Source organism: Thermobia domestica, chromosome 16 (genome assembly GCF_964235325.1).
Source record: "Thermobia domestica chromosome 16, izTheDome1.hap1.1, whole genome shotgun sequence".
Lineage (NCBI taxonomy): Eukaryota > Metazoa > Arthropoda > Insecta > Zygentoma > Lepismatidae > Thermobia > Thermobia domestica.
Genome location: NC_137469.1, coordinates 24,582,726 through 24,607,214, shown reverse-complemented (window position 1 = coordinate 24,607,214; position 24,489 = coordinate 24,582,726). Strand labels below are relative to the sequence as shown.

At 41.0% G+C, this 24,489-nt stretch overlaps 1 protein-coding gene across 1 annotated transcript in view; it reads left to right on the top strand.

Moving 5' to 3' along the window:
* LOC145672735 (pancreatic lipase-related protein 2-like) overlaps positions 1 to 24,489 on the top strand; it is a 78,735-nt gene that overhangs the window by 31,685 nt on the left and 22,561 nt on the right. Inside the window, exons 5-6 of the mRNA XM_081741910.1 lie at positions 10,910 to 11,161; positions 14,116 to 14,230. Of these exons, the coding sequence (XP_081598036.1) occupies positions 10,910 to 11,161; positions 14,116 to 14,230 (367 nt within the window). The remainder of the gene's footprint in view (positions 1 to 10,909; positions 11,162 to 14,115; positions 14,231 to 24,489) is intronic.

Genomic DNA, 24,489 nt, shown 5'->3' with positions numbered 1-24,489 from the left:
TTCAGTTTTCGATTTAAAATCGAAGTCAATACTTTATTTTTCGTTTGTTATTGAGTGTTTTGAAGAAAAATCGAAAAGCATTAAAGATATTTTGAAAATAAGTTGGTGGTTACCTTTACGCATGCCCTGACTATTATTACTATTATTAGTCTTTTTCTTTTTCAATTGTTAAAGTAATAAAATGTATTGCACTATCATAAAATAATCGCTCCTTTAAAGTAGTATTATACTGTTTATATATACACAAGCACTTGAAATTACATGAAGTTCGCACCCTGAACTCCCTGAACTTCCACTTAACGAATTTCTGCGAACGTTATTGATTGTGTTTCTCTTCTTATTTTTAGCCGTTTTCTGCTTTGAATGCAATTTGGAAGTGCAGGCCCAGCGTAAAGGTAACCACCAACTTATTATCAAAATATCTTTAATGCTTTCCAATTTTTCTTTAAAACAATCAATAACAAACGAAAACTAAATGATTGATTTTAAATCGAAATTTGAAATTTGAATGACCAGTGTGAAGTTGGCCCATTGACCACTATTTTGTAAAATATTCTTAGTATTTTTCAAAATAAACTATTTTCTTTTCAAACCAATCAATAAGAAAGGAAAAGCAAACGATTGGTTTGAGTAATGAATTGAAAAGTAGAAAAAGCAGTGTGAAGTTGACCAACAAACCTATCCTGCAAATATATCTTTTTTTCTATTTCAAAACAAGTTATTTGTTTTTCTTCAAAACAATTAACAACCAACGAGAAAGAAACCGCTTTTATAAACTTTATTTCGTAAATAAATCCTTAGGTTTTTCGAATCAAATTACTTTTCTTCAAAATGATCAACAACAAACCCATATCAAACGAATGATTATGGTCTTGAATCGATATTTGTGAGTAAAAGAACCAGGGTGAATTTGACCACATTCTAAATTTGTTTTGTAAATCTTTCTATTTTCGAAACAAACGATTTTCTCTTCAAAACAAAGAATAACAACGGATTAGCTTGTTTCGAATCGAAATTTGAAAGTGAGGCTAGTGCAAAGTAGCATCCAGGTTATATAAACACTCTTTATGTTTTTCGAAACAAACGATTGTTTCTTCAAAACAATCAATAACAAACCATTGATTTCTCTTTCAAGTCTAAATTTGAAAGTGGGGGCCCTAACGTGAGCGTGAAGTTGCCGTAACTTAATTTTGTAAATCTCCATACGTTTTTCGAAACAAACAATTAGCTTCGGTTTCGAGTCGAAATTTGAAAGTGGGAGCCAGCGTCAAGTCGGCCCAAAAAATTTATTTTTTTAAATATGTCCGTATGTTTTTCGAAACAAACGATTTTTTTCTCTTCAAAACAATCAATAACAAACAAAAAACAAACGATTAACTTTGGTTTTGAGCCCATATTTGAATGCTACATAGTACGTTCTCAGACTACTTGAGATCATAACCTGGGAACCTTTGTTTTAAACAAATTGATTCAGAGATTGACAAAACAAAGGAATAAATACTACGACCTAATCTCTGTTAAGAACATGACTTCTTGCGTGATAATATTATGAAGACCTCTTAATCAATCCAATTGTGCACGTGTCATTTTAAACACAGAGGAAAAATACATTGTCAACGGCAGCGAATGTAAACATGCTCAACAAGCGTACCGGAAACAAAAGACATGTTGCATAATAATTTCACATAATATTAAAACTAACTAAGAGGATTTAATAATGGATCAATTTACATATACTGCACAATGGTTAGATTTCTTGTAGGTGGAAGGAATTACCCAGAGGTCAAACTTAATTTGTTTCTCATTAACTGAACTTACACACTTTCTACGAGCATTTTTTGTTTATCAATATGAATTTTGTTTCGAATATACAAGACAAAAACAAAAGAAGTGTTAATTTTAGTAAGTACATTAGCAGTGGCGACGCCAGGTTTAATTTGTTGTGGGGGCAGGGGGAATTTTGGGGAACACTATTTTCTTTTCTATACTCAAAAGATTAGTTTCACATTACTACACAGTAAAAAATGGTTGTGTTAATTCAACTCAATTTTAACACGAGGCAGTGGTGCAGCGTGACTACCACTATGTGGTATTAGTTCAACACATACCCCGCGGTGTTGGCGTTTAACACACGAGGTGTGTTACGTCTTTAACACACAACCGGTGTTGAGCGTTAACGAACCACAAAATTATTCCCTCAAAATATGTTAAATCGCTTATATGTGTAATCTGTTTACATTATGCTAAGTCTTAAAAAAAAAAAAACACTTTAAACAAGTAAAAAAAAAATACTCCAGTGCCGGGTGGAGGGCCCAAACCTCAAACTTTTCGATTACTAGCCGCGTGCTCTTCCGACTTGGCCACGGAGGCGATGGAAACAACATCGCTTGTAGAGGGATAAATTGTTTAGGTCTTTCTAATTATGCTAATCAGAGTGCTCCTTTAAGCCGCGTATATTCGACGATAACCGTTTGGGATAAGATAAAATCTGTTCGCCATGTAATTTTATAACAAAATGACGACTGTCTTTATACTTTCTTTTATAGTTCTTCCATATTCACTTTTAAATGATCGGCGACAGTTGCCATCTAATAAAGTTGATGTGTTGGTTGCTACTAGTACACAATCGCTTAGAAAAAGAAGCAATAAATGCAACAAATGTGGGATATGAAATTTTGGGTATATCTGTGTATATATGTATATGTGTATTTCTTTCTACTGTGTTTGTCTGTAGCTTCAATTCATAAGAATTTATAATTAAATGCTCAACATATTTGGCAATCACGCAGAAAACAACACGGAAGATTCTACACTTGTGTTAATTTAACACACAGGTTATGTGTCATTTCAACTACCGGCATTTGACACACAACTCCAAATAGAGAGTGAGTTGTTCTAACCACTTGTTTGTGTTATATTTTAACACAATCGTGTTAACACATAGGCATGTCGTTGAAATAACACAACGATTTTTTTTTACAGTGTAGATCTATATTATAATACTACGTGTCTGAGGGCGAGCATGCGAATAGTGATCGCGAGGACTCGTGAAGCTTAACCTAGATTTATCAACTTCACCACCCAATAGAACGTGAGGGTGTGTCCCGGTCATCAACCTCCACCCGTGATATTTTACGAGTGCCATCTCTCGCGCTATACAAAGAATATCTCTTGGTAGTGCAGTGTTGTCGGTTTGCCGGTAAGTTTCGTTTTATTGTTGTTGTTGTAGTCGTTATTTTACAGTTTTGTTTTTATTATTGTTATCGTTTAATTCGAATAATTGTTATTATTCGTATTATAATTCTTTAAGTGTTGTATTTTTGTCGCTAGTTTGCCATTTCTTCTAAATTTGGCAACACTGTCGGTGCACCTCTGCTGTTTCATTTTTTCTCGAGTGTGTGTTCGGAAGGCAGTTCCACGAATCGTTCCGAATTTTTCCGATTTGTCACACGTGAGGGAAAGCAATTCTATGAATTGTGTAGAGCCAGTAGTGTTATTTCTAATTTTTTAAACAACCGGTTCTGTAGAGAGAGAGAGAAGGAGAGAGAGAGAGAGAGAGAAGGAGAGAGAGAGAGAGAGAAGGAGAGAGAGAGAGAGAGACTTTCTATTCCAACTATGCCCCTGCTGGCGCTGCTGTCGATATGTGATTTCCCGTACCTCCCTCGAAAGAGGAGGGACAAGTTGCTGCAGCCGACATCTTTCATTTGTTGGATGCGGAAGCGTTGCCACAATGAATTATTTCACGGACTTCGCTGTGCTCTGTCTTGTCAGCCATTCTAAATAGCCTACGATCTTCACTCGTCAAGACCAAACGACTGAATGACAAATTGGCTTCATAGTTGAGGTCATTCACTTCTTTTCCCGAAGCAAAGGAGGGGGGCGTTTCATCCACCAGAGGGCAGCGGAGTTGGGTTGAAGTATAGTTCGCATAGTTTCCGAGGGCACAAATGAGATAGACAGGCTCTAGTAGATGGATTGATAGATAGAAGATGTCTTCCCGTTTTGCCTGTGCTCACTTGACGAGGGATATTTAGTGTTTGAGGGAATTTTTGAGTGGTTGAGATGGGAATGGAATATGAAGATAATGAAAATACAGTGTGTCTATAAAAGAACTCCGGGGTTTTGAGGCAAAATATTTTAATTAAGTAAAAAGCGTACATACATGTGTATTACATGATTGGAAAGCTTACATTTTCAAGTTTTGTTTTTAACAATTTAATTAATAAAGTTCAATATGAGCCCCGCCGGGGTTTTGAGGCAAAATAAGTAAAAAAAAAAAAAAACGTACATACATGTGTTATACATGATTGGAAAGCTTACATTTTCACGTTTGTTTTAACAATTTAATAAAGTTCAATATGAGCCCCGTGAGTGGCACGGCACACAACAGACTTAGTTTCTATGAGCCAAATAACACAATGAGCCTTTTGTTGTGGCGTCACCATAGCGCGAAGCGCAACAATCCACACGGCACGGCACTGATTCACTGACTACCGCAGCCGCTACGTCGTCTCAAGGTCAACGCTCCGCAGCGCTGCCAACTGTTGATAAAAACATTTCCAATTAGTATGACTAAAACTTTTTGAGCTAGTCGTTTCAGAGAAATTAACTAAATTTTGCTCTCTTTTATCGTTAATAAGATAGGAATTTTTAAAACCCCGGTGTTCTTTTATAAACACCCTGTATTAATATATATCGACCAAATGCAGTCATGCCATTTTCAATCAAGTTAAATCTATGGGAATTAATCAGTCTAGGGAATAATAAATTAAACCAATTAACTTGGATTTTACAGAAAATAAAATTCCAGAATTAACACTGCATCGTAATCCTTTTATCGTTTAAAATTCTCATACTAATTAATAAATACGTGGTAAGTGTTACTTTTCTATAGTACTTCTGAATATCTATGCTTAAAATTTTAACTTTACTTTTTAAATTTTTTTAAGGTTACGATTAAGGTAAATTAAGTGTGTTAGGCCCCATAATATTTTTATGATTCAGCAACGGTCAAATCCCGTTGTTGTCTACTGTACATATATTGATTTTAAACATTATACCTTGACTGAAGACTTATCCCGGCCTATCAACCCTGTAAAACTAAATTCTTCATTATGAGAAATTTGGTATAAAAATTAATAATTTAGCTAAAATAAGTTTAAAGAAATTCAGATTTGGAAGGTAATTCCCTCGCATTCGAAGTATTCTGCCCTTTACTCCAGAGCCGCCTTAAATACTATCAAAGAAAAAGAGCTATATCTCTTCATTGAGAGAAACTCGTGCTCAATTTATTCAAACAGGAAGGACGAGGGAGAGAACTGACTCCGTTCACTTCACCTCTGCTACGTTTGGTTCGATATTCATCCACCACTCTGAACACAAATGAAGCATTCCAAATTTAATTTAATAGCCAGCATTCATGCTATTCTGAGCCTTCTCTCCGGGCCTCAATTTTACTGTACTTGCAATATTACAAGTATTTCTGCATTCAGACAGAAAAAACTACCCACCACAAGTTCTTCCACCCACCACTAAGGATGAAAAATTGCATTAAGAAATTTTCCTAGCAGGGCAGTTGGAGGGAATAATGGTTCATCTCTTAGAATCACGGGAGTACCGATCAGCCTTGTAAAGTTCGAAAAACTGATCTTGAGTAGCTAGTCACTCGTCGTCTTTTTTAATTATTCTGTGAGCCCATAAAAGAATAGAACGTATATCAGCTTTGAAATGGTGACCGTTGGAACTACTAGTGACACTGCACGTACTTGGTTAGAATCAGTCAATCACGTCAGAGCTGTTGCTGACGTTGAAAAATAAACTTATTCATAAATCTTTGTTTTTTAAAAAAAATCCGTCAGACACTAAATATCCCTCATCGAGTGAGTGTAGGCAGAACGGGAATAAACCAACTGGGTACAAGTGACAAGTAGAGACCTATACAGCGCCTAATACAAGATGATGTGACGAAATTAGGCAGCACAGCGAATATCATGTAAACGAATTATCCAAGATAGATGGTTGTCAAAAAGTATTGGAAAGACCTTAATCCAGCAATGGATTAACAATTGTTGATAATGTTATTTGCGTTTCAAATATAAATAGCCCATACCACTACACTCATGTAAACCCATCCAGTTCTCGTTCTTGTTATCTGAGTAGTGTGGTATGTTAGCGTAAGTATCCTGCATTTCCGGTTACCAGCATGAAAGTTCGCCATTTTGTTACATGTCCAATCAAGGTTCGAAAATTACCGGGAGACAGTTCGTAGGATCATTATGGTCGACACTGGACGCCATATTGGAAAATGGCTAACTTCTAGCAACTTAATCTAAATATTTACATGAAAGCTTTATAAAACACTTTTATTCTTCTCCAGTCTGCTGCCAAACAGAAAAAGAAACAGTTAGTAGCAAAAATTTTCCGATTTTAGTCATTTAACCCTTTGGAGACCGATGGAACAGATCTGTACCATATCGTCGACCTTTGAAATTTGCCTTATAAATCTCTAGTTAAGCTTTAAGCTATTCACACTGGTTTTTTGCATTTATTCGAGCGTGGAAGCATCATACAACATGTTTCATGGGCATTTTTCACTCACACGTGCGATGCCTACGGGTGGTGACGTCACGAACACTGAGGAAGAAAAAATTTGGTAAATTTTAGAGCTTTTCTGGGAATTTTTTGACACGTTTCTATTTATTCTAGGATCATGGTTCGTACCTCGTTGTATTTGTAATGAAGTACTGTTTCCAACTGTACTATTACAATTTCCCTATTGTGTATCAGAAGCGAGAAAATCGAGTCCAAATTGAAAAAATGAGATTTTTTTCTGGAAAAATTTCCCTTTTTCGGGATTTCCTCCGCTCAAGGACACGATAGGGACATGTGAGTGGTACCAATGAAAGCTACCCTAATTTGACGCAAAATCGTTTGGGAATTATGATCCTCCGATAAATAGGGACGTGTCAGGGATGTTTTTATTTTTCCCTCAAAGTAGTACCTTAAAGTAGCATGGGTTATGCTTTCCACGTGAGTGAATTTTCTTTACGCCCTTAATTTTCAAGATATGAGATTTATATTTTCCACATATATTAAATACACAATTTAGTATGTTTTACGCGATTTTGAGATCCAAGCGTTAATCCAGGGGGGAGAGGGGCCCAAACTTGAAAAAGAGTGATTTTTCTGACAAAATTTCCCTTTGGAAGTAATTTTCCCTCCTAAAGCACATGGTACCCATATACGAGTGGTACCACTCGAAAGGTTGATAAATTCCAAAGACAACCAGGTATGATTCATGTTCCTACGAAGAATAGTCTTTATGCTGAACCTCATTGAAAAACAATTGACTGACAATGTATTATTGGAGGAAATTGGTAAATCGGCTAGAGCATCTACACTAATTTTTAGGGACCTTTCTTCATACCTCATTCTATTCACTATAAAGCGAAGTTTTTTGGTACCACTTGCATGTTCGTGTCATGTACCACTTGCATGTTCGAGGGGAGATATTGGTGCCATTTTTTTTGTAATTTCCTTTTTTCCCACTTTGGGCTGAAATTTCCCGCCTTAGGTGCAAAATAGGAAAATTTGACTAGTACAGTTGGAAACGCAGCTTCATTACAAAAAAACGAGGTATGAACCATGATCCCACGATAAATAGTCTCGTTGCCATATCTGCTTGACTGAAACTCTAAAATTTACCTAGAAAGGCAAGGTCCCATAAGGGTAAACTGCATGAATGGCCTCCCCGGTCACCCGACCTCACTGTGAGTTTTTATTGTAGAGGTGTTGTATATCAAGTACAAACTAATAAAGTTTATCATTCTACAACTTTAATGCGTTTGCTACAATGTTACATATCTACATAATTCATATACACTTTCACAATAAAAAAAAAAAAAGAAGTTCAGCTGCTGTGTTCATAGTGTTATCACTGTGAGCATTGTCCTTCACATTCGCAAAGCAACGTACAGACGAGGCCGTTCTTAATACAAGTACATTTCCCAGTACAGCGCAGTTTGCAACGGTATGTCACTAGTTGCCGACTGTTATCAGACATACTCCTCAACGTAGTCCACACAGGTTAAGACCAAGTCCGTTATCCACTTCCTTCCAATCGCAGTTCAGGGGTTCGACATCATGCACATACTTTTCGAGGAACTGTCTCTAGATCTTGCACTGAACAGTTGCTCTTCTTGTATGGAGATTCAATGCGTCTTCGGTTGGAGGTATTCTGTCTATTGTGCGATTTTTCTTGCTGAATAGAATTCGTCTGGTTTCGTTGACTTCTTCGCAAGTACTTGATCTGTCGTACATGAGCGTCACAAATCGCTGGATTAGCATGCGAGATTGGTAGCTTACAACATCGTGAGAATGAACGACTGCCAGTTCTCGGAAAGCTGTATCCACTTCTCTAAACGCCATCCACGTATTACACGCACTTGTCTTGCAACGCCAAGGAAGGCTGACACTATGTCACAGCCCGTAAAACTGAAAAAACGGCAGCAAATCTATCGTTCCAGAAGGTAAGTTCGTGCACATGGTGTGTATAGGAATGAAACGTCGCATTTTTGCAGAACCAAAATCAACCCATAGTTTCTTCAGAGTGGGTGATAGATGCAGAAACGCAAAGAGAGCGATAACAACAACATCAGAGTCAACTGTACGAACTGTAATATTTTTGTGTCCCTTCTCGACGACGTGACGGACGTGCAGAAGGATTCTTCCGTCAGCTTCTGTGTGGGATGAGGGAGAAATACCAGTAATATCTAAGTCTGAGGAAGAGGATAAGACTTGATTTCCTCTTGTGCAAAATATTTCTCTTTCTGAAATATCAGCTGCAGTTATTGTTACGGCGAGGTAATGAAATAGCCTTTCCTTGTTGTAATCGTTTGCAAGGAACTTCTGGAAATTTTTTGGAAGCGGTCCCGTTGGCTTGACAACAAAGCGGTCACCCTGCCCACGCTTCTGACGCATCTGTGTTTACAAGCTCTTTTCAGTGTAGCGGTCAAAGACCACGTCTAAGCGATTAGTGTCTCGAAGTGGGAAAGAAACCCAGTTATTCACAACTGTCGCATATTCTGCAAATGTTTTTGCTGCTCCTGGTTGCAGTTGGTGTACCAGCATCACTCCATCGACGACAAGACAAGAGGAATGGGGGCTGATAGTACTTGTACACCCAACAAATTTTTCAAAAAAATTCAAAATATCTGATTTAGAGGTAGGAAGTCTGAGATCTCCAAATTCAGATACTGATGGAGGATAAGTTGTGTTCTCATGAGAAAAGAATTCTCTGATATCGCTCTCCCTTTCCTGACATGCTATGAACATCTTGCAGAACAGGTTAGAATCTTTGTGTGCCTTAGCAAGTTTCATCTTATCTTTGCAACGAACTTTCAACAAGCTACAGTTGAAAAGCTGCATATTAACTTTCTTTATAACACCTTGTATGGACTGCTCGCATGTCATTAGACGGTTATAAACGAAGTCCCCATACATTTTGGTTCCTGTGGTAGCTGCGATGCGGACAGACTGGCACGAATCTTCTGGTGCTATACGTCTAGTGAACCCAACTGTAGACAGATGCTCTTCTTCAAAAGGATTACCAGTATCACGAAGTAGATCAATTAGGTTCTTCACATGTGTCCTGTACTTGCTTTGAAATGCATCCGTGTCCTCGTGGTGTGATCTCGATACGTGCAACTCAGCAGAGTAGCTGTGTTCATACTCAGCCAGTAAACAAGCGATTTCGGGACAACTTACTATTTTCTTCAAAAGAATAAATGGGTTATCGGAAGCTCCCCATAGAGAACCACTTTCTTTTACCAGTTTGTTGTTCTGTTCGTGAAGCTGGTCGTCTGACATACGTGAAAAGTGGCGGTAAGATTTCCTACTGGTGAAATGTCCCTTAGAAAATTCCTTAAATACACCAGGATGACATCAGATGGGAAGAAGGGGCAAGTGCCCTCTGGTTGCATCGTGAGCCAGGCTCGTAGCCATCGCAAAAATGTAGGGGGACGGTAGAAGTTAGAGGGCTCGATCCAACCATATTAACTGTAATATCTGCTCTTGCAAGCCTACCATGAAAACTTTAGGGAGGCAGTAGAAATTTAGGGGGGTGGCCCCCCATGACCCCCGTGAATGCGGGCCTGTCGTGAGCTTCCTTCCCAGAGATGTTGACTTGGTATATAGGTCAAGTAACACAATAGTCTTATTTTTGGTGTACACAAAATAACTGCCCCCCAGAATACCTGTGCCCTTTCACTAGCCCCCCTCAAGAAATTAAAGCTATTGCTGTTATTGTCTAGCAGTTCACAGTCTTCTATAATCGTTTTGCCTGTGAATTTGAGCGCAAAGACGGTGTAAATCGGACAAAAATTGAGGAACTTGTGAAAAGTAGGCCATTTTTCAAGATGGCGCCTAGAGTCACACGAAACATATTGAGAAGCTGTCTCCCGGCTTTTTTCTCATTTACATGTCGCGTTAAACACTCTGACCAAATTTCGTGCTGGTAACCGGAAATGCACGATCCATACAAATTATTGCACTTACGGACGGCACTAGAGCATTTGAGATTATGAAATAAATATTTATATCTTGTTCTGAGAAATCATATGTTTTATCCTGTTTCTGTATGAATCTAAAAACAAAGATAGTTAAACTAGAATTTACTGTTCCTCAGTATAACTGGGTAAAATTTGAAGTATTTTTTCTCGTAATTCCAAGGACAAATGTGTTTAAAAATTGGATTCAATGTCCTCTAATTAGTATAAGAAGCACAATTAAAAATGAATTCGAAGCAAGCATCATTGCCATTGGTATAAGCTGTAATATTTTACATATAAAATGTGCCCCTGAAAACTAAACTCATTTAGAACATGCTACTTATGACATGATATTTTTCTAGTGCAAAATTCCGAAGGTCGTTTATGCAGCCATCGAAGGTCTTGGGATCTGTACTTGGAAACTCTGAAGAACCCAGAGTGCGTGTTTGTTGGGTTTCCATGTCCAAACATCGAGAACTTCAGAAGAGATTTCATTCATGGAGATTGCTTTTCATGTGAAAATGATGCTTGTGGTATGATGGGTGTTACAGAGAAAAACTCTCCTGCGACAGGATCCTTCTATTTTGTTACAAGAACAGAAAGACCTTATTGTGGTAAGTGAAATTATATATAGGTACTTCTTCTTCTTTACATATAATTTAAACAACATAACTATCCAATTGTCACTGCTTTCAGCAAACAACTTTAGCCACATATAATTGAAATGAGGAATGGGCGTTTTTGAACAGCTATATGCACGCTTAAAAGATCTTGAGAAACCGTCTCTTATCTGTGCAGCGAGACAGAGCCTTATAAAGTATATATATTCTTCTGAATTACTTTCATTCAATTACTTCTTGTTGTTATTTGAAATTCCTGACATCGAGAAAATAATCATAATTTTCCTAGAGATTAAATTATAAAAAGTACAAGCGGTCCCGAGATCGATTCCCGGTGTTGACACTCGGTCAAAAAGGTGTAAAAACTTTTTCAGGCCATCCCTCCTGAGTAAGGTTTTCCTGGGTTTTCCTCACTCACAGCACGCAAATGCCGGAATAATACCTAACATACAAGTCCCAGCCCGCTTACTTCCTTTCCTTTTCTCCGATAGTGTGATCACCGAGGGACGTCATCCCTAATACGTAACGGGATAACATGGCCATAGATGCCGAAAGCCCAGAAATTTAATTCCTAATCCTAATCCTAGTGACGGGCTAACATGGCCATAGATGCCGAAAGCCCAGAAATTTAATTCCTAATCCTAATCTTAGTGACGGGCTAACATGGCCATAGATGCGGACAGCCCAGAAATCTAACTCCTAATCCTAATTTTAGTGACGGGCTAACATCTCCATAGATGCCGAAAGCCCAGAAATCTAATTCCAAATCCTAATCCTAGTGACGAGCTAATATGGCCATAGATGCCGACAGCCCAGAAATCTAACTCCTATCCTAATTTTAGTGACGGGCTAACATGGGCATAGATGCCGAAAGCCCAGAAATCTAATTCCAAATACTAATCCTAGTGACGAGCTAATATGGCCATAGATGCCGACAGCCTAGAAATCTAACTCCTAATCCTAATTTTAGTGACGGGCTAACATGGGCATAGATGCCGAAAGCCCAGATATCTAATTCCAAATCCTAATCCTAGTGACGAGCTAATATGGCCATAGATGCCGACACCCAAAAATCTAACTCCTATTCCTAATTTTAGTGACGGGCTAACATGGGCATAGATGCCGAAAGCCCAGAAATCTAATTCCTAATCCTAATCCTAGTGACGAGCTAATATGGCCATAGATGCCGACAGCCCAGAAATCTAACTCCTAATCCTAATTTTAGTGACGGGCTAACATGGCCATAGATGCCAAAAGCCCAGAAATCTAATTCCAAATCCTAATCCTAGTGACGAGCTAATATGGCCATAGATGCCGACAGCCCAGAAATCTAACTCCTAATCCTAATTTTAGTGACGGGCTAACATGGGCATAGATGCCGAAAGCCCAGAAATCTAATTCCTAATCCTAATTTTAGTGACGGGCTAACATCTCCATAGATGCCGAAAGCGCAGAAATCCAATTCCAAATGCTAAATTATATAAAATTCGAAGAAACATGGATTTAGCAACTTTCTAAAACACTCTTTGGTAACAACAATAAAGTTTAGTCCTTTGATGATTGATAATTAGGGATTAGGCAATTTTTGAATTGCTCCTTAGCTACTTTCATAGAAGTGGAATTGGCTACAGTGGAGCCTCGTGGAATTTGTCTGGGACCCATGAAATCTATGGGTGTCCATGGCCGAGAACATCATTGCTTAGAAACGAGAGTTTGAAATTTGTATTAGTAAGAAATGAAAGGAAAGTGAGTCAGTTGTACAAAACTGAACTCAAACTCTAAACTGTTGTTTTCCTTTTGAATGAAAGGTACGAGGATCACCCACAGTGCCTGATTTACGTGTAAGCTAAACAAGCTATAGCCAGGGGTGCCCACAAGGGGGGGCTATGACGCAAACTGCGTCATTGAAATATTTGGGGGGGGGGTTAAAATCTATATAAATATGTTTGATGAGGGGGGGGTAAAATTAATCGAAAAGAAGATTTTTTCATGGAAGAACACCTACGGATAGACAATTGGGGGGGTGCGTCATACACATAAGGGGGGGTGGGCACCACTGCTATAGCTTAGAGCCCCACCCTCTTGGGGGCCCCAGAAATTACAGAAAAAAAAGTAGATGCACATTCCCAAAACTATAGGATAAAAAAGACAAGTTATAAAACTTATACGAATCAATAGTAATTTGTGTTGTGTATGCTCCTATGGTGTAAGTAATGAGGGCCTTCCTGCAAGTCTGGTCCCAAAAGTATCATTGGTTTGATCATTTCTGCACTGGCAACGTGTAGCATGCAGTGCAGATACTTTGTCATTGACAATAATCTAAATCCGTGTCTGATCACCCAGAAAAAAAAAAAAAAAAACGTTTCGGTACAAATCACAAATGACACATGATATGTGGAAACCATGTATGGTCCAGAAACTACATTTCTTATTATATTTCTCAACGTACAATGTTGGTCATACACATTCAAGGATTTATCATATAACATGATAACAATTTCTCTATATCTTCATTGCACTCTGTTGGAGACACAATTATTCAACCATGTATGACGTAACACATGATAATGTAAAAAAAAAAAAAAAAAGTTTGAATGGCGTAGCGCACATGAGTTAATAACTCTGAAACCGACCTTATAGGCCTATGGACCGCTTAGATGCCTAGCGACCTAAGTGCAAAAAATAAAATAAAAAAAAGGAAAAGATAAATGGCTAATGTCATCATTCACTTTCTTTACATGGGGACTTCCTTTTCAAAAAATTTCTTTAAACTGTGAATTATATAGATTAGAAACTATACTATAATGGTTTGGTTACCAACATAACAGAGATATGAATATTTTCTGTGTTTTTGAACGTCTTGAAGATCTCTCCTGGAAAATTTCAATTTTTAGACTTAGCCCATTTGGCACCCAAGTTGCCCATATTTTACGATTATCTCTTTGCAGGTGATCAATTTCAAGCTCTAATGCTAATTTCAAGCAAGACAAAGAAAACGCGAGGAAGAATCACAATAGAAGTCAGTGTAAATGACGCGTCCATTACGTTTCCTATGAATACAAGGTAAGTACACAAATTTTGATTTAAATTACTCGCTTCGCAAAACAATACGTGTATTGTAAAAATTATGAACGTGTAACAGTTTCGCCAAATATTCACTTTATGTTATATCTGATGTATCTGATAAAGCCAAAGTGAATAGTCGACGAAACTGTTACATGTTAATACCTGTCAGGCTGGTAGCCAGCCCAAAAATGTGTGTGGGGGGGGGGCAAGACTGAAGTTAGGGGGAGGGCAATCCAACCACTTTATAGTTCATCATCATATTATATAGTTCATTTCCAAGCCTACCATGAAAATTTTAGGGAGGCCAGCGAAAATTTTGGGGGGCGGTCCTCCCTACACCCTCTTGGATACGGGCCTGATACCTGTAATTTTTTTTATATAGTAAACGCATTGTTTTGTTCAGCGGGTAGCTTAAATCATATTTATGTATACTAAAAGCAAAGTTTGAACAATGGAAAACCTTAAGGTAATAAGTACATGTGTATGTATATATATGTTGTTATATAACATATTTGCTGTATTCCATCGTTTATTAGAACATGTGAAGAGAAAAGGAGGTTATTCGTGATATTGAAAAAAAAAAAGTAGTTAACAATTAGCAGAAGCGGGCTGAAAATGCATGAACAAGCCCCGAGGACTTAAAAATTGCTTAGTATTTTTTTTTTTTTTTTTAATTCTTGTAGCAAGTTAATTCCTGAATGATAAGGCCCAAAGATATCACTTCAGTATATTTGGTTTAAATCCAAGAAAAATAAATAAATAAAAAGTATATATATATATACATATAAACAAAATCTTTAAGTGAAAATTTAAATGCACAATGATATACTACTTTAAATTCCGTTTGAGCGAATTTTTAGAACAGATCCAACAAACATCCAACAACAGATCCAAGACTTTCACTTTTATGTGCTAAAATCCTATAAACCCTTTTAAAATAATTTCACTATAAAAGAAAATTTTAGGCTCGACAAACATCTCTTTTGGATCACTCCACCTCTCCGATTTACAAGCTAATATTGGTTGTCGGATTAACTTGTTACGAAGTTTAATAAATACTAGCTGGGGTCTTTACACATATAAAATTTTTGTTCACCGTGCTCTTATGCATGGTTCTTGGCTTTACAGAAGTTTTATGATAAACTAAAAGTCCTGGAACCCATGTTTTATGCATTGCTTATCCCTTACCACTACGGACGCCAACAGAAGAGGTCTACCGTCGCACATCTATACCAACCACTCTTATCACAAATATAGTCTTCGCTCTCGTTACATTCAACGTTGTATAACGGACGTTCATCCGACTCTCCATGAACGTTTAGACCGAACTCCACACTGAGAAAAATAAGTGGTAACCTAGTGGGGGTTAATGGACAATTTAGCTGCTAGAACCAGTTAATAATTTCTAACAACCCTTCTGAGACAAAAAAGGTTAATTTTACGAGGTCGCCGGTAATCAATCAAGAAAGGTTACTAGAAAATGTGTAGAAACAATCCAGTGTTTGGTTGCTATTAACCTATAAAATAGGTTAGAAGAAGGTAACCAATTCAAGAAGGTTAATTTAATTTAAAACACTGTGTTGTTATCAACCGATTTTCACACAAGGTAAATTTAACCCTCCGAAACTTGTTTACTGGTAACACTGCATTACTAGAAGTACAAACAGCAAGGTCGCCATTTGCAATTATAAGAACGAAAAGTTTTAAGAATTATGAATACATCCGAAGGAATAGGAAAACAGTTATTAAAATATGGATTCTACATAAATTAATTAATAGAGAAATGTGAAGGAAAGTTTATTTACGGAGGTTTATGCATATTCTGAGATTTAAATGAATAAAATGTTGTGACATGTTTCTAGTACAAATATCCACACTAGATGGCAGCACTACTAGTTATGTAATTGTCGTCAAATAATTCACACACTCGTAACAACAATTTTGTAATGTGTTCAGGAAACATAATGCGTTTTACGTTGCTTTACGGTACAAATATCAAAATCCTTTTACGTCTTTGCTTATAGGGAAGAGTATCACCCAAACAAATTCTCACTGTTAGTTGTTAAATACTTGTGATATTGGTGGCTTATAAGGGTAGGGCGTTACATACTCACCTGGCGACTATAGACATCTCTTGGTCTATATTCGTACGAATTATCTAGGCGAATTATTGTTCTGTTAGTTAGATCTTGGTACTTGCGGAGGATTCTCTTCAAGAATCGACATCGGCCTCACGGTCCGAGCCGCACATTTATAGATAGGGCTTGTTTTTACTAACTTGGTCGCACAGTCCACTTATTACCTGCACGGGGCGCTACACTTTTGTGTGAGCGAAACGTCAGGCTTCTACTAACTCCCACTAGTTGGTGACGCAACACTCCGGTGTTAGCGGTACGCCAGTTTAATTATTTGTCTGACCATCGTCCTTCTATCTTTAATAGTCTCATCTCTTCGCGTCCTAATTTCCGGCGGCTCTAGACTGACGAAAGGCTTCGCCTTTCCGACGTCCTTTACAACGACGACATGCCTAAGACCCCGGACTTTTCTTCCACGAAGGGCAAACATCAGGGCCTACCTTCTACTATAATGGGACCCCCCCGAGAACCTCGCAGGGATGCTCCGCGCACTCAGAAGCGCAACAAACCCACTAGTTCATCTCAATCTTCCGAGGGATCGCCCCCTCGTGATCGCGATCGTTCTCGTTCTCCACCGAAGCCGTCCTACACCGAAGTTCTCAAAAGTCCACCGAAACCAGCTCCTGGTGCCTCAATGAGTGACTCTCCTCAAATTACACCAGCCTCCTCTGTGGAAAACCTCATGGACGTGAATGCCGACATTCCCACTGTCTTCAATATTCTCTTTACCAACCTCAGCCCGGCTTACTCCAATATCAAATCCTTCTACCAGCAAATTATGCGTTACTGCAATAGACTGGATTTAAAACAGCTACTGAAAACCCAGAATGGCATCCTTCTTAAATCTACAAACCCCGAATTATATCAACAGCTAATCCATAAAGTAGGACCGGCGATGTTTGGCCCCAATGCCAAAATCCAACTACTGTCGTCCACCACTTCAAAGACACCACCACCACCTCGTCGCACCGCTCTTCTCTCCGCGGTAATCCGTGGAGTAGAGCCCACTTTGACAGAGCAAGACATTCTGGACGAACTTAAAGAGGAAGGTCTTCATCCTAAACGTGCCATTCGCATCAAAAATGCTAACGGGCCCACGTATATGGTGCGCATCCTGACGGATGACCAAAATTTAATTGACAATATCCTCCGCAACGGAGTATATATCTATCGTTGCCACCACCGGGTGGAGCCTTCCCGCACTCCTCCGCCAGTCCCGTTGCGGTGTGAAAATTGTCTTTCTTACAATACGCACCCTACGAACAAATGCACGTTGCCTACGATCTGCCCACACTGCAAGGGGTCCCACAAGGTCAAAAGCTGCCCCAACCTCCAACAGCCGGCCACCTGCAATACCTGTGATGGTCCCCACCCTACATATTCATATCGTTGCCAGAAGAAGCCACAGCCGTTACCTGACAAACCGGAAACTGTTGTACCGCTACGACTCCATCCGGCCGCTCAAATCTCAACGGGCACTCAAACGTCTCTCTTACCACCACCAACAGTCGAGAATGTGCTTCAATTCGTCACACTGGTCTTACAAAATATCTTTCCTTATCAGCGTGAAGCCATTCTCACACACGCCACCAAAGCGGCCATGGATGTCTTTCACCTCCATATGGCTGCCACTTATTCCGGTTTGTCAACTTATTTCCACTTTCACTCTGATCCACCGTCATGAATCTCAGATCGACAGGAAGACGCCCGATACATCTCCTCTTCTCCAACGTCCGCTCGCTGAGAACCAATCGTGTTCTCCTTGAAACGATGGCTACAGCTTACCAAGCGGACTGCATTCTTCTGAACGAAACCTTCCTCAAACTCAATGAACCATATTACTTTCCACATTATCACCTGCTTCGTTCAGATTTCTCGCCAACTGTTGCTCGAGGTGGTGCTGCTCTGGCTGTCCGCTCTTCCTTACCTTACCGCCATATCACACCAATTAATGCTGGTTTATACCCGGAGAGCGTCATTACTACAGTTTATTTTGCAAATCGAATCATTACCGTTGCCACCATTTACGTACGATCCACACAACCACTACCTTACCGTTTTCTGAATTATCTCGATACCCATTTCACAACCTACATACTTCTGGCTGATCTTAATTACTCTTCTCGTACCGCCGACCAACAACACCGATTTGAAGATTTCCTTCTTACAACTAAAGCATCCTTCATGCCAATCCCACAGGCAACTCGTCCTGTCAGTGGCACCACGCCTGATGTTGTACTTGTCACCAACAACCTGCTGCCCTCTACTACGGTTGACGTCTTGGGGACCATCGGCAGCGATCATCTTCCTGTCTTACTTACCATCACTCAACCTGGCCGTGATGCTGTTCCAACTACTCCGTCAACAAACTATAATTTTCATCGGGCCGACTGGACGAAATATCAATCGTCTATCACAGAGACGCTTACAGGTGCCTGCACTGACCTCTCTACATCAGACTCCATTCTCCAACTTACGGAAACGCTAACTGATGCTATCATTCATGGCACAGCCCAGGCGGTCCCTACCTACACGCCGCATCCTTCCAGGCCTCCTCTGCCTCCATATGCCCGTACGCTTCTCGCTCGGTCCCATGCCTATCTTAGGGAATATAAGCGCACCGGAGATCCCCTCTTTTTCCATCTCCACAAGCAATTCCAGCGTATGGTCAAGTCCTTCATAATAGCCAGGAAACGTCTCACGTGGCGCACCTGCTGCAATCAACTACGCACCGAGCAAAATCCACATAAATTCTGGGCCCTATTTAAACGACTTACTTCACAATCCACTCGATCGCAATACCCACTTATTATTAATAATACCGCTCCAGCAACAGACGCAGACACAGCACAAGCTTTCGCCGACCATTTTCAAACAGTTTTTACGCCACACATGGATCCCATCTTCACTCATCCGACTCACCAACATATCATTGCAGCAGGCGCCCCACATCAGCCTCTCTTCGAACCGCTTTTCGCCCGTCAGCCTCCCGACAATGGAGCTCAACTTCCACCCATTACTGCAGCCGATATCACCTCTGTTCTGTCCACTCAACGTAATACATCTCCTGGAGTGGACTCCATAAGCTACCGCCAGCTCTACAAAGCGCCGCCTCTCTTTCATCGATTGCTTGCACTCCTTTACACTGCCATCCTCACCACAGGCTTTTTTCCACCTGCCTGGAAACTAGCAAAAATAGTCGTCTTTCTCAAACCTGGGAAAGACCCCAGCCAGGTCACCTCATACAGGCCCATCAGTCTCACCACAGCTTTCAGTAAGACCTTTGAACGCATTATCGTGAAGCGGCTCCATGTTCATATTCAACGTCATAATATCCTTCCACTTTCACAAGCCGGCTTTAGACCCTCTTTTTCTACATCGGATCAGTTGCTCAAACTTTCCTCACTGCTTATCAACCACTACAACAAGTTTCTTCCGGCAGTCCTGATCTCATTTGATATTGAACGGGCTTTCGATACAGTGTGGCATGAAGGGTTGCTTTACAAACTTCAACGGCTCTTACCTCTCGCATATGTCCGGCTAATTGCAAATTTTCTATCTGACAGGCAGGCCTTTATCAATATCAACGGTACACGCTCCACTAAATTCCCACTACGAGCTGGGGTACCCCAGGGGTCAGTTCTATCTCCCCTCTTATATATATTATATGTTTCGGATATGCCGATCCCACCACCACCGGTGCATGCGTTTCAATACGCAGATGACACCGCTTATCTTGCATTGGGGTCATCAGTGGACCGCATCTCCATTCATCTACAAACAGCCATAGATAGTCTCATCGCCTGGTGCTTAAAGTGGAAACTGAAGATCAACCCAACCAAAACCCAGATGACGCTCTTCGGGCCAAATAAAAACAAATATTGCCCTACACGCAATCCGGACCGCCTCCATATCACCGTCCTGGACTCCACCATACCTCTCAGCAATAGTCTGAAATACCTGGGTGTGCATTTTGACAGCCATCTGACGTGGCGATTCCACCTCCGAACTTTGGAGCAAACCGTCCGCCAGCGCTTATATCTACTGAGTCGGTTGAAGGGCACTACCTGGGGCTTAGATTCTACACTCCTACTTTATACATATAAGGTATTCGTTCGCCCCGTAATCACCTACGGCCATCTAGCCTGGCTATCCGCCTGTAAATTCTATTATGATCGCCTCCAAGTTCTGGAACGCCGCGCCATTCGCATTGCCTATTCACTACCAGTTCGCACACCCACCACACTTGTTTACCAGCAAACATCCATGCCGTTACTTCTAAACCACATTTATCGCCTCCGGACCCGCTATATCACCCAGCATATCAATAATAACCATCCAATTCTTGCCGAACTTCTGGACCAGGCACCTGCACTTCCTCGCCGTGCATATCCTCCTCTGGATCATCTCCTGGCTATCTATGAAAGAGAGGCGCAGACGGCTGATTATAACCCGGACCGCCGAATCTATCATAGCCATCCATCCGTCTATCCCACATAATTTATAATTTACACTTACACACATGCTTACTTATCCACCGTCGCTGACCATAAAGGCTGAATAACATCCTCCTCCGGCTTTCATCACATCCTATTAACCATCCATCTTATCTGGCTTCCATAGTTTTGTCATTACTCTGGCCACAGAGACGGCGTAACCGTCTACGGCCCGCCCGTCGCATGACGGGAATGAAATGCTTATGTTGTTGTTGTTAGGGCGTTACATACTCACCTGGCGACTATAGACATCTCTTGGTCTATATTCGTACTAATTATCTACGCGAATTATTGTTCTCTTAGTTAGATCTTAGTACTTGCGGAGGATTCTCTTCAAGAATCGACATCGGCCTCACGGTCCGAGCCGCACATTTATAGATAGGGCTTGTTTTTACTAACTTGGTCGCACAGTCCACTTATTACCTGCACGGGGCGCTACACTTTTGTGTGAGTGACACGTCAGGCTCCTACTAACGCCCACTAGTTGGTGACGCAACACTTCGGTGTTAGCGGTACGCCAAATTCTCTATTTCTTAATCCATCAAATTTCTATTCCACCTAGTTACTAGTTTCTGCTTTTCATCTGATCCGGCGGCTCCTGACTGACGAAGGGCTTTGCCTTTCTGACGTCACTATTCCACGGACAACATGTCTAAGACCCCGGATTTCGCATCTACCAAAGGTAAACATCAAGGCCTTCCATCCACTGTCATGGGACCACCGCGTGAACCTAGGCGTGAAGCTCCGCGGTCACAAAAGCGAACGAAGGCCCCTAGCTCCTCTCAATCTTCTGAGGGCTCGCCCAATCGGGATCGAGACCGTTCTCGCTCTCCTGCCAAACTATCGTACACCGAAGCCTTGCTCAGTCCACCACGAGCTACTCCTAGTGTATCTAAAAACAACTCTCCTCTCGCTACACCAACTTCTTCAATAGAAAATCTTATGGACATAGGTGCCAGCAATACCAACAATCCGCCTAATCCATCAATCTTCAATATCTTATTCAGTAATCTCAGCCCAGCTTATTCTAATATTAAATCTTTCTACCAGCAGCTAATGCGTTATTGCACACGGCTCGATCTCCAACAATTAGTGAAAACGCAGAATGGCATTATCTTGAAATCCAGCAATGCAAACCTCTATCAACAACTCATCAATAAAGTGGGACCAGCCATGTTCGGCCCTGATGCAAAAATTCAACTTTTAAAGCCTTCTACTTCCAAAACACCACCTCCGCCCCGTCGCACGCCTCTCCTGTCAGCAGTGATACGTGGTGTCGACCCCGGCCTTACCGAGCAGGATATACTCGAGGAGCTAAAAGAGGAGGGTCTCCATCCTAAAAGAGCCATCCGTATTCGCAATGCTAATGGGCCTACCTATATGGTTCGCCTCCTTACAGAGGATCAAAACCTCATAGACACTATCCTCCGCACCGGAGTTTACATCTATATATGTCACCATCGTGTCGAACCATCACGCACGCCTCCGCCAATCCCATTGCGATGCGAAAATTGCCTCTCGTATAATACGCACCCCACCAACAAGTGCACTTTACCGCCAGTCTGCCCTCACTGCAAGGGAGCGCATAAAGTGAAAAACTGCCCCAATCTCCAACAAACAGCGTCATGCAACACTTGTGATGGTCCACATCCAACATACTCATATCGATGCACCAAGAAACCGCCACCTCTTCCCGAAAAACCAGAAACGGTCGTTCCTCTCAGACTACACCCCGCAACTCAAGTGACGACCGGTACTCAAACTTCACTCCTACCACCTCCAACAGTTGAGAATATTCTGCAATTCATTACTCTTGTTCTGCAGAATACTTTTCCATACCAGCGGGAAGCCATCCTCAAGCCACCAAGGCTGCAATAGATATTTTCCGCATTCGCATGGCTGCAACTTATTCAGGCTTGTCTACATACTTCCATTTTCACTGCGATCCGGCAACTGAACATGAATAGAAGACCGATGGGAAGATCACCAATTCGCATTCTTTATTCAAACGTCCGTTCATTACCTATGAATCGCACACTTCTCGAAACTACAGCTACAGCGTATCACGTGGATTCCATCTTATTGAATGAAACGTTCTTAAAATCTTCAGAATCTTACTATTTTCCACATTTTCATCTACTACGCTCTGATCTACCTCAAAACGTTGCACGGGGTGGCGCCGCTGTAGCTGTGCGATCGTCCTTACCTTATAGACATCATATACCAACACCCGCTGGTGCCTACCCGGAGAGCGTCATAGCCACCTTATATTTTCCTGCTAAAATCATCACGGCCGCCACTATCTATGTGCGCTCCACCCAGCCGCTCCCATACCGTTTTATTACGTATCTTGATATGCACTTTAAGAGCTATGTACTCCTGGCAGACCTGAACTACGCCTCACGTACCGTAGAACAAAAACAACGCTTTCAGGACTTTTTACTTACCACGAAAGCCTCTTTTATGCCGCTCCCACAGCCTACCCGCCCAGTTAGTGGTACTACGCCTGATGTTGTCCTCATCTCTCATAACTTAGTCTCATCTTCTACCATTGAAGTCTTGGGGACAATAGGCAGTGACCATCTTCCAGTCCTACTTACGGTCACCCACCCTGGGCGAGACACCGCACCCATATCTTCACGTCTCACCTACAATTTCCATCGGGCAGATTGGCAGAAATATCAAACCTATATCACTACTACTCTAGAAGGCACACCTACCGACATCAACAATGCGGATTCTATAACTTTGCTCTCAGACACACTGACCAATGCTATACAGTGCGGTACTGACCATGCGGTCCCAAAACAACCGGCTCATCCATCACGGCCTCCTCTTCCACCCAGAGCACTAACTCTTCTGGCACGCTCCCGTCAATATCTAGCAGAATACCATAGAACCAATGACCCACATTTTCTCCACTTGCATCAGCAATTCCAACGGCTGGTAAAATCCTACATAACAGCTAAGAAACGACTAATGTGGCGTAACTCTTGTAACCAGCTGCGAAATGAACATAACCCGACCAGGTTTTGGAACCAGTTCAAACGTCTCACCCTCCAAAATACTAGCACTCAATATCCTATTCTAGTCCAAGATGCAGCTCCACCATCTGACAATGACAAAGCCCAGGCCTTCGCCAACTACTTCCAGACCGTTTTCACACCACATTCTGATCCTGTCTTTAGCCATCCCACACATCAGCATATCGCCACAGCAGGTGACCCACAGCAACAGCTTTTCCAACCGGTCTTTCCACCGCAGCCAATAGTCCGCACAGGCCTTCTCGCACCTATCACAACCGACGACATCCACTCTGCACTTTCCAATAGGCGTAACACCTCCCCGGGCGTTGACAAAATTAGCTGTCGACAGCTATCACAGGCACCACTGCTCTTCCATACCTTACTCGCCCTGCTCTATACCGCAATACTCCACACTGGCTGTTTTCCCTCTACGTGGAAACTGGCCAACATCATAGTGTTTCTGAAACCGGGGAAAGATTCCACACAAATCACATCATACCGACCCATCAGCTTAACCTCCGCTTTTAGTAAAACTTTTGAACGCATACTCGTTAAACGGCTGCATCTCTATATACAAGAACGTAATATTCTACCACACA